Genomic DNA, 13541 nt, shown 5'->3' on the forward strand with positions numbered 1-13541 from the left:
CTCGTGCAAGCACCACACACGAGACAAAGATAAAGTTGCGCGTACCGAGCGAACACAGACCTCAAAAAATGAGAACGGGGTCACACCCGGGGAGAGACGTTGAAGTAACATAACCTGACCCGCATCCACCCTTCGCCGACTGCCAAAGCCCATGCACGCTAAGAATACCTCGCAAGCAGCCGCCGTGCTCCGAGCGGGAGAGGATCCCCAACAGCGTAACGAACCGTCGCCCCACGGGAGGGTTGGTCGCTGCATGAAACTCGCGTTACGCTTTTCGGCCCTCATCGTCGCTGCTGTACAAACGGAAGTGCAAAGCTCTGCTTCCGAGCGCATCGCTTCGGCCCGGAAGTGCCGATTCCGGCTGCTTGTCCACCATTGTCCGGCCGTCGGACATCGAGCGCCTATAAGTTCCGCTCGCTTCTTCCTGCCTCTGCGTCCCACGCTACCTGGAGCGACTCGCTTGCCGCACGGCGACTGTTGAAACAGCGGTCGCTCGGCAAGCGCGTGCTTCGGAAAACCGCCATGCGGTTATGTGCTTGCACTGTGTCTACCACATTTCTTTTTTTCGTTTTATCTTCGGACATTTTTTCACGCCTTTTAGGTCTCTGCGAACTGTGTCAAGTAGTTCGGGTCTTCGGTTGTGTTGTAATGAATGTGACACAGCGCTGAATGCGGATTAGCCTTTTGATTTTCTGTACGAAAATAAAGCCCGCAACGTGAAAAATCGCTGAGCAGCAGCCAATTTGAGATAAAAATACTCGAAATGAAATCGAAGAAGCAAAAGTTTAAATGTGGGCGTTAAATGATTTGCGCAGAATAAAAGATAATGTGTGCCGCGAATTATCGACGAAGGAGCAGCGAAGTGCAACCTTATTTTGAACCGGCAAAAATATACACCTAAGACAATAGACACAAGCGGTTCGGGTGAAACCAAAATAAATACGTATACTACATAACATTAGAAACGAGCTGAAGAAAAAAATTTTAAAAGCTAATACGCCTTCCTTAGTTACGTATCTGGGGGACGAATGATTGGCATTGTATTGACCACCACTGACAACGAAAGTGGTAGGCATGCCGCGCTATTCGTGAGAGAACCATAGAAGATAAATATTTTGTATGACGCAGATATTGATTAAAAGATTTAAGAATTTAAATAAAACAAACTTTGCTTTGAGCATGTGTTTCTATACTCCTTTCAAATGTTTACTTCTATTCCTTCCCTATACCATCGACCGCAGTATACGTCATCGCAGTGGCCGGGTCGTCAGGCTGTCGAGTGAGCTGGACAACGAACCCGAAAAGCAAACGTTTGCTTCTGCGGGCCAGTGCCGAGTTGAATTGCTAATTAGATGCGGGCCGGGCACGCGTGACGCGTTTGCACATCCTCATGCATAAGATTGCAGCTTCTCAAGCAGCTGAACGCAACGGGCTTTCAGTCGAGACCCTGAACGATTTGCGGAGTGACGTCAGTGCGGAGGCAACGCAACAAGCGCACCGTATTCAGCTTAAACCCAGAAGTTATCGTGAGTATTAATGAATCACAGACGTTTATTCATGCTGCCTTCCTTAAGTGACGGTGACGTCTAAGGTACGCGAATATAAGCAGTTGGCCACAGAGGACAAAAAACAACAACACAAAACTGTTTGAGGGGGATTTATTTACGTTGATCAGTTATGTCTACGTCTTTATGCAACGCGTAGTGCATATGGATCTAATATATATACGTAAATAGTGCAAACCATGGTAGTTATATCCCCCAGTTTTACATTACGCACTTAGAGGTTACATAAAAATTCGTACAGAGACTGGTAGAATATAGATTGATAACTAAACCATCCTCCTCGGTAAAGTAATCCTGCAGCCTTCCTTTCATTGAACATCAAAATTTAGGAAGGCTGAGTGAGTGAATAGGGTTTAACGTCCCAAAACGACTCAGGCCATGAGGGACGCCGTAGTGGAGGTCTCCGGAATAATTTCGACCACCTGGCAAGCTTTAACATGCACTGATATCGCACAGTAGACGGGGCTATAAGATTTCGTCTCAGAAATGCCACCGCTACGTCTGGGATCGAACCCACGTCTTACGGGTCAGCAGCCGAGCACCGTAACCACTGAGCCACAACGGCGGTCCAAAATCTAAGAAGGTTTAAGGCGACTGGGTACAAAGTACGAAGAAAGAGGGCTTACGGTACGGCTTACATGGTCAGGTAAACCCTACATTAAATCGATAGTCTTTTTCCATGCAAATGAAACGACTCAAACTTCCAAAACCTAAAGACGGATTGTTGTTGCGTCAAAAGCTACGCATCACCATTTCAGAAAGGCACACAACCGTGAACACGGAGGTCGGCACGAGTACCGGTTCGTGAGCTCACTAAAATATAGGGTGGACGAGAGGTAATGTCGACCCGTCGCCAGGGTACACTGCATCTTGTCTTGGCAGGTTTCAACACTGCGGCCGGGCGTGTTCATATAGCGCGGGGCCAGCCGACGCGCTCATGCGGGCGTTGTTGTAGACGCAACAAAATCTGTGAAGCGCTACGTTATCAAGCAACGAAGTCTGTTTAATGGATGGCTGGATAGCCGGGCCGTGCGACATACCGAGCTTGTCGCCAGGAAGGCGCACGACCAAATTATATTTGAAGGAAATGTTACAGCCGCCGAATAGAATGCGGGCGGACAAATCGGTTGAAAGTAATGGGCATTTTTTAAAGCCACGCCGTCAATACTCAACGACTCAGTTGCAGAAAATTCGCGCTTTAATACGCAGTGAGCTGGCGATCAGTAGAAAGGAATGTTGTAACTGCAGAAGTTACTTGCAGACTCCGTTTCCGACCCGCCCCTTATGCTCCGCTTCCGCTACAAAGGCGACGGTAGACCGCTTCTTGCTTATTTGCCCCGGACTTCGGACGACACGCAACCTAAACTACGGCAGCCAGGATTAGCACCCTAGCTGACCACCAGACACGAGAATCTGGACGCATATGGGCCCCCCGCTCCATATATAATTGTCTTATAACTAACTAACTAACTAACTAACTAACTAACTAACTAACTAACTAACTAACTAACTAACTAACTAACTAACTAACTAACTAACTAACTAACTAACTAACTAACTAACTAACTAACTAACTAACTAACTAACTAACTAACTAACTAACTAACTAACTAACTAACTAACTAACTAACTAACTAACTCACTCACTCACTCACTCACTCTTAATAGCAAGAGCAAGAACTGCAATCTAAAGAAAATGGGAAATCACTCGTCGGCGTTCCAGATGGACTTACACACTAAGAATATCGAAACATCGATAACATTACAAGCAATTAGCTGACGCCGAGAAGGTTGAGAAAATGCAGCAGCTCACCTCTACAGGGATACGGTGGCGGCCAGCTTCGACGTCTGCAAGAAACAGAAGGAGAAGGCAATTAGTTTGGCGAAAGCACCATTACTATCACGTTTTCACAGCGGCAACGATACAAATATATGAAACACGCACATTTGTTAGGTTTTTTGTTTGCCTCTTCAGACATTGCACAAGTGCTTGGAATCAGTTGTTTCCTCCTTTTTCTCCAAATGAGGTTTTGAATCCAAATTAACCAGCTGGAGGTGAATTGATATTGAGCAAGCACTGTCAATTCACCGCACAGCCGAGCCGCATTGATAATGTCGTGATTTAATGTCAACGATAAATACAGCCTTTGTAACAGCGACAGCCTTTGTAATGAATTGATTTCTGAGCCGTGTACTGTGGCTCGTGTAGCACCCTTGGAAGGCCTATATGGTAGAAAATATGGCGAAGAAACGCGCTCGGAAGCGAGTAACAGGTGTATAGAGCAATGGAGTTTGTGTAGGATATACTCTAGGGTTTCCTTCAGGATATGGGGTAGGGAAGAGGAAAGTTTAGCGGTTGCTTACATGTGCCGCTGCCCGCACTGGTCTAGCGCGTTGCTTGCACTTACATCACAGTCGCTGAGAGTCGTCCGCTGAGTCCGAAACCATGCTGCACAGTGTGTTTGCAACGCCCTGCAAACACCCTAGCATGGCCTCAGACCTAGCGGCTGACGGTCAGCGGCTCTGATGCAGAAATGCAAGACACGCCCTATAGTCTTTGCTTTAAATGTGCAGGCGGTGGACGTGCTGAAAAATCAAAATTAAACGGAGTGCATTAACCTCATATCGTAATAGGGTAACGTGGTCCGAGCGTGTGATCCAAGAACGTGGCTACTTCAAAACACGCTTTAAGAACTATCCTTAGGGGAGTAAGCCTCATTAGTTAACCAGCGCTATGACTTTGGTGCATAGCTGAAGTTTCACACAAGGCAGGCCTGCTGATTTCTGAGGTCTCCTTGGCATATATTTTCTAAACAGCCACTAAATACACTTTAGCCATCAGGTAACAGAAGCACAAAACTTACGAGGTGTGATTTTTCTATAACACAAACAACGCACAAGACATGTGGATAGGCACGACACAAACAGTACTCCTTCTGTATCATACGGGTTCGTCGGTAGCGGATGGCAGCAATTATAATGGAACAGCGAGAACGACAAAATGAACAATGAAACTGTAACAACCGGCAAGCGAAGGGCAAATTGTCATCTTTTAAAAAATGGAGTCGCGACTATGCGGCTTCCATCTCTATATGTAACATTGTGCGACCACCCGGGTAATCTCCGATAAAATCTGATCCTTATTCAGCAGCCATACGCGCCACTGCTAACAAGAGGCACACTGTCCAAACAGTGTCAAATGTGAGCTTTACGATGGTCGTGCTGTAAATACGAATTAGCCCATATAAGAGTACAAAAAGTAGTACACTACCCACAGGCACTGTCCATTTTAGGAAAAGGATATGCTGCCCAAGCCATTGGGCAGATTTCTACCCCCCCCCCCCCCCCCCCACACACACACACACACACAAAAACGGAATTCTTACAGTTGGCAACGGAAACAAATTGCATCTTCAAAACATGACAAGCTCAAGCAGCTACGAAGATTTTGACCAAGGCTTCAATCTCCTCTATTTGCTAAACTCAAGACCTCCGGTGCCGCGTTTAAAACCTTACTCGCATGCTAAGTGCATCCAGGTACATGCTTTGCAGTGGAAACATGCCTCCGTTTCCAAGAGTAATCATTACGTACATTTAGTGACCGAAATCTATTCCGCAACTTGGGCAGCATACACTGTCCCTAAAAGGGAGGGCGCAATAGAGGACAGCTTACTCCCTTTTTTACTTCCACATAGGCTTATGTTAAGACAACCGAAAACTACACAGGAACCGGAACAGCGTCGGAAGACTTCTCCTTCAAGCAGGCGCGCTGCATTTTTTAAAACCCCGACGACCCGCCATACAAGACCGGTCCGACCTCATCGTCGAGTGCCACCACCACAGCGGTGACTAAGCACTCGAACACGACGACGGGCCAGCGAAGGAGAGGCGTCGCGCTCTAAAAGCCTCACGCGTCGCTTCCAGCGACACTGATGACTCTCCGATGACGTTGATTAGCCTCGCCGGCGATGCCGTAATACCCGCGGCGGTGATGGACGGAAGCCTCCGGTGATGGGCGCCAGGGTGACGGCAGTGACGGTTTGGCGGCCCTCTCGTTGTGCAACAGCGACGTAGAGAGGGTGCTTTTGCAAACCTTCTCTCGAGGGCCACACTGGCCCGGCTGCTCGCGTAGGGCACTATACGAGAGGACAGCTTCGATTCGCCACACGCTTCGCTCTATAACGGCACGGTCCGTCCGGAGACGAGAAAAATGAATGTTCTTTACTCTGGAAAGCAGAGGCTGTGGAGGCGGCATACAAAGCGACAAAGCGCTTCGTTCCTCGCCAGCTCTGTTCCGTCGGCCAGCCGTTATGTCGGCTCGTGGTAGCGCCACGCGGCGCTAAAGCATATCTACCTGCCTTCGGGATACCGGTGCTGTTCGGCGAGTGCGTGTATGTGTGTTCAGATGGCGCAAATGGGTTAACGAGTGAAAGGGCCTCCGCCGTTGGGAGAGCCCGGCCGGCGCGATCGGCCCAGCCCGACCGACGGGCGGGCGTGCGAGAGAATTTCGCAATGCCCCGGCTTCTTGATCGGCGGCGCTGTTGCGGCGAGGGTGATTTAAGTCGCCCGCGTTCGCTTCGAAAGTCCTCGTCCCTCGCGATGTGTATGAGCTGCCGCCGCCGCCGTCTGAGCGGCACGCGAGCGAGCGGCGGCCGTGTAACACTGCCGACGTATAACCGAGAGCGCACGACCGCTGTCAGTGGACGACGGATCTTGAGCATGGCTTCGTGGGTACCCGCAGCGCGGCCGAAGTCTCCCCTTCTCGCGAGAGACTTGACTGGTCCGCCGCAGCGGCAGTGTCTGTCCGCGAAGTCGTGACTGCTTTGACTTTCGCGTCGTGGACCGACTAGCTATTTTTCGTTTGTTCAGTGCTTTTGTTCTGTTGATGCAAGCTCAATGAACAGCGTACTTCCCTTCTCCCCTTTATCCTCACCCTTTCTGCAGCTCTTTCTGGTACCCCAGTGACGGATTAATTCGACTCTCGAATGCTTAAACACCACAGGAGGGGGCGGGCGGTCAGCTGGATGCTGTGCGTTGCTGCGGTCGATACTGCCGAGACGCTGAGACGTGAAGTGCAGGAAAGTAACGCCCGAAGAAGCGAGAGGCAGAAAGAGAGTGGGAAAAGCAAATTGTGAAATGAAGCGATGCGGAGGCCATTGTACACAAGCACGTCGATCACCAAGATTCCCGTTCAACTGACCGCGTCCAGGATATTTCGTGAGAACGCACGCCCCATGCTTGACCGCGTGCGATGACGCCGGATATAGCATATATGCCCTGACAGTGTTGGCTTGGATCTACTCCCTCAGACAGGCAAGAAGCAGGACGAGCCTGCAGGGTGCTGTCATATCGATCTCTCAGTTGTTAAGGCGTGCGCCGTCGAACGGGCTGACCGGCACAGAGGTAACCTGTATTTGCGAAAGTCAAAGAAATGCATGTAAGACATCTATTGTTGTGCCAAAGAGCGTGTGTTGAGTGTTAGCGGCGCACACAGCAACAGTTACAAGGCTGCCCAATAAGCGTCGCGCATTGATTACGGTAGAACTGAACACACAAGAGAATAGACTATCGATTGAAATAGCGGTTTCAAAAGCTGGACTTTGAGAACGCACTCCCTTACCCTCAACTTGTCACGCTTAGGGAAAAGAGCTGACGCACGACCACGAATAGGACCACTTTCTTGATACCAAAAAGGAGGAACACCTTCGGGCAATAATGTATCTTTCTACGCCACCATTCCGACGCCTTGTGATTTAACTGCGCGGGCTCAGTTTACCACCAAAGACTTTTCAAGCTGCGTTTTCCCTGGCAGTCGTGCCATTATCAGCTGTCCCCGTTCGCTTTTTCGTTACTCTATTTTCTTTCCAAACTACCGAAGCACGTACCTGCAAGCTTTGTTTTTATCAACATCAAACTCAAACCGTCGTCGCACGAAGCCTGCAATAATCACGCGACTCTCACCTGACCGCAGTGGAGGCATGTCAGCATTTTTTTTTTTCCGCGATCGCATTACGCGCCCGCACCGATTTCGCCGATCGAAGTCGGAGATATCCACGCTTCGTCGCGGTCCAGCGACCCGCAGTCGTGCATAACGACGACAAAAACCAGCGCGACGAACTCAGAGAGCCAGCGGTGTCGGGTGATCAATGTCTAATTGGCTCGCGCTCCACAATCAAATTGCGACTGACGCTTCACTTCATAACGCAACGTCGCCGATGGTGTTTCAAGATTCGATGCCTCTGCATTCGAGTCGGGTGGTGACGAGAGGTTCCGAGGCATCGCCGACTTCCGAGCGATTCTTATCGACTTCGACATCGTCGGCGTCCGCGGTACACTTCGCGCTCAGCTACGACGTTGTTCCATTTCACGTCCGCAGCGTACTGCTCGCCGTTTCGTCGGCAATTATTCTTCGACAGACTGCCGAGCAGCGCTTATCGGACGGATTGTGAATTGGATTCCGAAACCCCGCACTCGACGGCCCCTCGATGCCAACCCGTTTGGGACAGTTACAGGCCGTTGTGTTTGTGGGTGCACCAACTTGCCTGTGCAGGGGTGCAGACGCGATAACCACGCAATTCGGCATGCTTTGAGCGCCCAAGCAATTGTTTATTGGCTTCAGGTGAGAAGCACCGCCGGTGATTGCAAGATGAGGAAGAGTTGGGAAACGGAAGCGTCTGCCGCTCGTGATGAGAATGCGTAATTACTTTATTTGAGCTAGAACAATGTCGATCGCTGAGCGCTGCCCTTATAGGTGCGCTCGTCTGAAATGCAGTGTTTCTGGAGAGGCCGGCGTGATTTCCTTATCTCTATACAGACGCAAAGCAGTGAATATTTCGTGCAAAGACTGTCAAAGATAACACCTCTGGGAGGCTGTGAGCACCATGACATGAATGCCGTGAGTATTTGAACGACTAAGCATCACACATTGGCATCAGGCACCAACACGAAACACTGTTTTTTTTTGTTTATGTATTATGATAAGAATTTCTCTAGACTTGCCTGGAGTAGCCTATAAACCAGAGCAGTAGTGCTCAGGCTTAGCATTTAAGACTGATCTGTAATCGCATGGGAAATTAACTGGAAGCGAGCAGTTGCTCTTTTGTGCAGCGAACTACACTGAAACTAAAATAAGTTTAAGTGACTGCTGTAAAACTAAACAAACTTTCTAATTGACTGCTGTCACTAAACTTTTCGATTAAATCTTATTTTTATATTTTTATTTTTTATACATTGTGTATTAAGAAATTAAAGCTCGAACTTGTACAGCGAGAGCGCCACCGCGTTTGGACATTATGTAAACGGAAGCAATGTGAAAGCATACACCGAATACGCTCTGGCGTTATACTATAGTTGTCTACTAGAGTACACTTCGCAGCGCACTACAGACGGCTTATGCTCAGGTCAGTTACTTGCCGAGATAAGAAACTCTGCTAGTTTTGTTCACCTCATAGCACTCTCATGCTTTGGCGTCGATTTTACTGGAAAAACAATTTTCTGTACCTCAGTACCGAATAATCAGGCTAGTTCGACTGACGCTGAAATGATCACCTTGACGTCGGCTGCGATTCCATGCACACAGAGTCAACAATGAGGTCAATCGCGCGCTCAGCGTTGCCGGTGTCATTAATGAGGTCCTTCGACGAAGTTATCAGTTCAAATGTCCATTAAATTTTTTCTGAAAGAAACACCCCGTTTTGTGCTGCAGGAAAGAGTAAAAATCATTTTTTTAATCCAGTATGAAAACGTATGTGTTTGTTTATGAGTTTCCATTTGCCTCAGAATCTAAACGAGCGTAGCAACTTACTCAGAGCATAATCCTTCATTTTACCCGCAGCACATAAAAGCAGCGGCGCCTGATGAATTATTAATTAATCGTGCGCCCAGCCCAGCCCCTTGGGTTCAGCGAGTGCAAAGTGAATCAATAGATGGATGAAAAAAGTAATTATTCAAAGAAAAAAATAGCGAGACACTTCGCGATCGCATTACGCGATCCACGACTAAAGAACAGAGCACGAGGAACGGGAGGGGGGGGGGGGGGGGGGGGGGGGGGGGGGAGTAGCGGAGGTCGCCTCGAAAGTCTACGGCCGTCATGGTCTTCAATCACTTTCATTACTCCACAAGTTCCACTTATTTTCATCTTTACATTTTCACGGAGCTCGCGCGTGTCCGTATATTCCCTCCTCCTCTGTTCTCTCTCTCTCTCTCTCTCTCGATTTGAACTGCTTATTTTGTGGCGTTCCTTCACGAACAGCTCATTTTTCAGCCCCTTTTAATCTCTGCTTATTTTCACGTCAGTGCGCTGCCTGACGCCGCCGCCGGCGCTCACGACACGGTTCTCTCAGCGCAGCCGTCGCACGCGTCAGTTCGCAGCCTAGATTTCCAAGCGGCGGCTGCGGGCAGCTAACTCGCGCGCCGATCTGATCCCGGTGGAAAAGACGGCGCAGCGAAAAAAAAAAAGAGAGGCGCCTGCGTGGAGTATATATCGTGCGGAAAAGAAATAGAGCAGTGGATTTTTTCAAGTACTTCACTGGCTCATAGAAACACACGACGAACCGAAGACGAGAAGGGTCTGCGAGAAGAGCTTGAGCAGCCAGTTAAACCAGCTCAGTGCCTATACCAAGTTATAACGAGGATCTTAAGAGGCCTCTGACGGTTCTATTTGAGGAAAGAAAAGAGTAATCCCCAGTCTTAGCACTCTTTATTTGTTAAAATGTAAACAAAAATAATGCGAATTATATTCAAGTCATATTTTGGAAGGATTCATTGTCCAATTCCTCATGCTGCCCTATTATTGTTGGTACCTGCCGCCCGTGACGTCACGGTTCATAGAAGAAATGTAGCTCGCTCTCCGATTCTGTTATTGAAGAAGGGTGATTAACAGGCGAAAAATGGGGGAAAATATGGGAATGCAAAAGAATACAAAATGCCACCCCTACTAGAGATATCGGCTTTAATAAACGTGGAAGCTATAAAATAAAAATTGCAGATTGCGAGGTTTGTACGCGTCTCGCTGTGTCTGTAGTAATCGAATGAATAAAGCAAAGGCACACATATAGTCTGTGCCATAGCCCAGCAGATGGCATCATGCAAAACTCGATTTAGTCGGTTTTGCAGCTGTATTATTCATGCTAGTATCAGTCGCATGGAACGGTGAGCAACCCCTTCGCTGGAAGTCGCATTGCCCAATAGACGACGCAGGAACGAACGCAACAACATAGCTACACTTTAAGACATATATTTGGGCAAATTTGTTTTTCATTTTCTTGTACGCATAGGAAGACCCGTATACGCCTCGTCTGTTCGCTTACTAAAACGCCTTTCTTTTCTTATTTCTCTTCTTCAAGGCGATTTAGGTTCTTGCTATGTTTGTTTACATCGCTTCCGGAATTTCCTTCTTCGAAAAACCGTTACTTCTACAAGCTGGCGGTAGTGATCGCTGATGCGTTTGCTTTCGGCTGCGGGGTGCATCCGGGCAGTAGCGCCACCTTCAGGCTGGGTTTCGTATGGTGGATAACCGGGTTCGCATAGTGTTTACATCGGTTCGCGGAGCCGCAACGACAGGGCGGTTTTAGCGAAACACGGAGACCTTTTCGTGTTCAAGCAAGCCGCACAAATCTATGCAGGAGAGCGCGCGCGCGCGAACCGTGTACCGCTGCTACCGGAACGGGATTCCTTCCTTCGCGCCGGGATCGGAACGTGTGCAGGTCGACTATATACGTGGACATGCGCCAGTGGCGAGCGTGCAAGGTGACCGCAGCCCAGTGGCTTTCGGCTTCAGAGATAGGCTTGGCGTAGCATACTGAAAGGCACCGGCCACGAGCCGAGTTGGCTCACTACACCACCCACCCCCGCTTCTTAATTCTGCGCAGCTTCAGGGAGCTGCAATCAAGAGCATCAAGGTAATCCTGCTGCAGCCCTGTCTCGAGGATTGGTGCTAAATTAAGATTAAAGACGCTATCTTCCGATGATGTCGCGTCGTCGCCGGAGTTCCATATATACGAGGACGCTTAGGAAGAGAAGGAAAAAAAAATGGCGTCGTTTCGTTTTTTCATGCAAGTCGGACCCAACGCACTCTTCGTTGCAACTGCCTTAGGCTGTTACAATTGCTGCGTTTTTGAAGTCTATGCTAAAACGCTATTTCGGGAAAAAATTTCTGTGCAGTGCTATGCTCCCTCAAGACACTTATGTGTGCGATGCTGTGAGGCATATCGCGTGCTTTTTGCGAATTCCTTGAAGAGTTTCATATTCTTCCGACAAGCAACCGAAAAGTGACATCGAGGCCAGCTTCCAAAAACTGCTTTGCAAATTTAACCGCCAATATGACGTTACGGCCACTTGGTGAACAAGCTAAATGGAGAGCACCAGAACTGCATTTACTATATAAGTGCATATTAAGAGGCGTGGCGGAATTAGTATAGTGTGACCATACAAACAAGAACTACTGAAAAAGAAAGTCGCTGCTTCCTCCGAGTACTTAGAGCGCTGCAGTGTGAACTCTCGAATAGAGAAAGGCTCGAACTCCACAAGCGGCACAATATGATCACGCTATGCAGTTTAACGCCGGCCGCAAACTCAAATAGACTTCTTGAGTGGTTCAGGGTTTTTCTCTGTACATATGCTGCTTTACAAGGAAGATTAATGAAAACTAACACGCGTGCAGTAATGCACGCCATCTTTTGCTCTCATTGTAGTGTTGATTAGTGTTAAACCTCCATTAAGGCGCAGTGGTGACATCGCTAAACTTAAATAGACAGAGTAAATGAAATATAATTTCGCACTTCGAAATAACTAAGACGTTAAGGATGTTTCAGGACGTGGTATTTTTTCTAAGGTTTTATATTTATTTATTTTTTCTCTGGTTCCACGAGTGATTGACTCGAGTGACCTTGTCTATGGTAACAAAATACGGCTTCATGCTGGCTATTACTATGTTGCGATATACGTAAGCGCGAGCATTGAGGCCGCTGTAGTTTCCCGACGCAGTTTTCGTGCATACACGAATCCGGAGGGTGAAAATCTGACAAGCGTGGTCGGGTGCGGTCCCGGAGAGGGCAACGTACAGTCACACGACGGCCGCGCGATCGGCGTAATTGGTTCAAGGGAGAAATCGGAACCGTTTTTATGCTCCGAAAATCTTTGCCCGCTCCGTCCGCGAGTCGGTCACGCGTCAGGCGCGCTCGCGTGCGGTCCATACAACATGGCCATGCCGGAGGCGGACGCGGTCATGCGAGAAAATACAGGCTTGCGCTCTGAACGTCAAACAAAAAAAAAATGAAGAAACAGTGCGAGCCGGACGAAGATCGGTGCGCAATCACAGCGGTAGGCCTCAGGCTGGTCAATATTGTAATGCCTGAGGCTGCGTCGTTTCATTACTGGTTCCTGCTCACTCTGAGCGCTTGGCTGCTCATTTCAAAGGTCGTCCTTGAGCGCGGAGGGCTTGTAAGCTAACGGAGGAGTTCGCTTGCAGGTGTGATCTGGCGATTAGCATTGCACCGATACAGCGCGTTTATAATTAGATAATTTGTACAAATCGTGGCGCACCGGATTCAAGCGCCCTGCGCGTCAGCTTTTAATTGCGGTGTGCACGCCGATGCTTTCAATAACCATGCAGGTGGACGGATGCTTAATCTGAAAGGGTTTAATCAGAGAAACACTATTTCATGTTACTAAAACGTATGTATACAATGCATTGCACTCGCTGTACCTGACAAAAGTGTATAACAGGTGTGAGGTTCACGCTCAAAGTATGACAAGAACCGCAGACATAATTTAGTTCCGAATTCAAACCTGCATTTAATCTGTCACTATATTCAGATGCTACTGGTAATGTGCGGACTCTTAACAACCATTTGACTCAAAAAGGCGGAAACTTATTGAAGTTTCTGCCTTTGTGAATCTGTCGGAAATAGATAAGACGGTGATGAGAGTGTCGGTTGCGTTCAAATAAGTCTTTACAGTGAGAAACAAGCGTTAACC

The 13541-nt window shown here is 48.4% G+C and overlaps 1 protein-coding gene across 2 annotated transcripts in view; it reads right to left on the bottom strand.

Annotated features, from left to right (window-relative positions):
• LOC149358829 (uncharacterized) overlaps positions 1–13541 on the bottom strand; it is a 159333-nt gene that overhangs the window by 71473 nt on the left and 74319 nt on the right. For both annotated transcript variants that reach the window (XR_016288735.1, XM_089571004.1), the window contains exon 2: positions 3379–3413. Coding sequence is in view for 1 of the 2 variants with exons in the window: in XM_089571004.1 (XP_089427130.1) it covers positions 3379–3413 (35 nt within the window). In the remaining variant the exon portion in view is untranslated. The remainder of the gene's footprint in view (positions 1–3378; positions 3414–13541) is intronic.

This window comes from Amblyomma mixtum, chromosome 2, assembly GCF_055824585.1.
Source record: "Amblyomma mixtum isolate Tamu chromosome 2, ASM5582458v1, whole genome shotgun sequence".
In the NCBI taxonomy this organism is placed as follows: Eukaryota; Metazoa; Arthropoda; class Arachnida; order Ixodida; family Ixodidae; genus Amblyomma; species Amblyomma mixtum.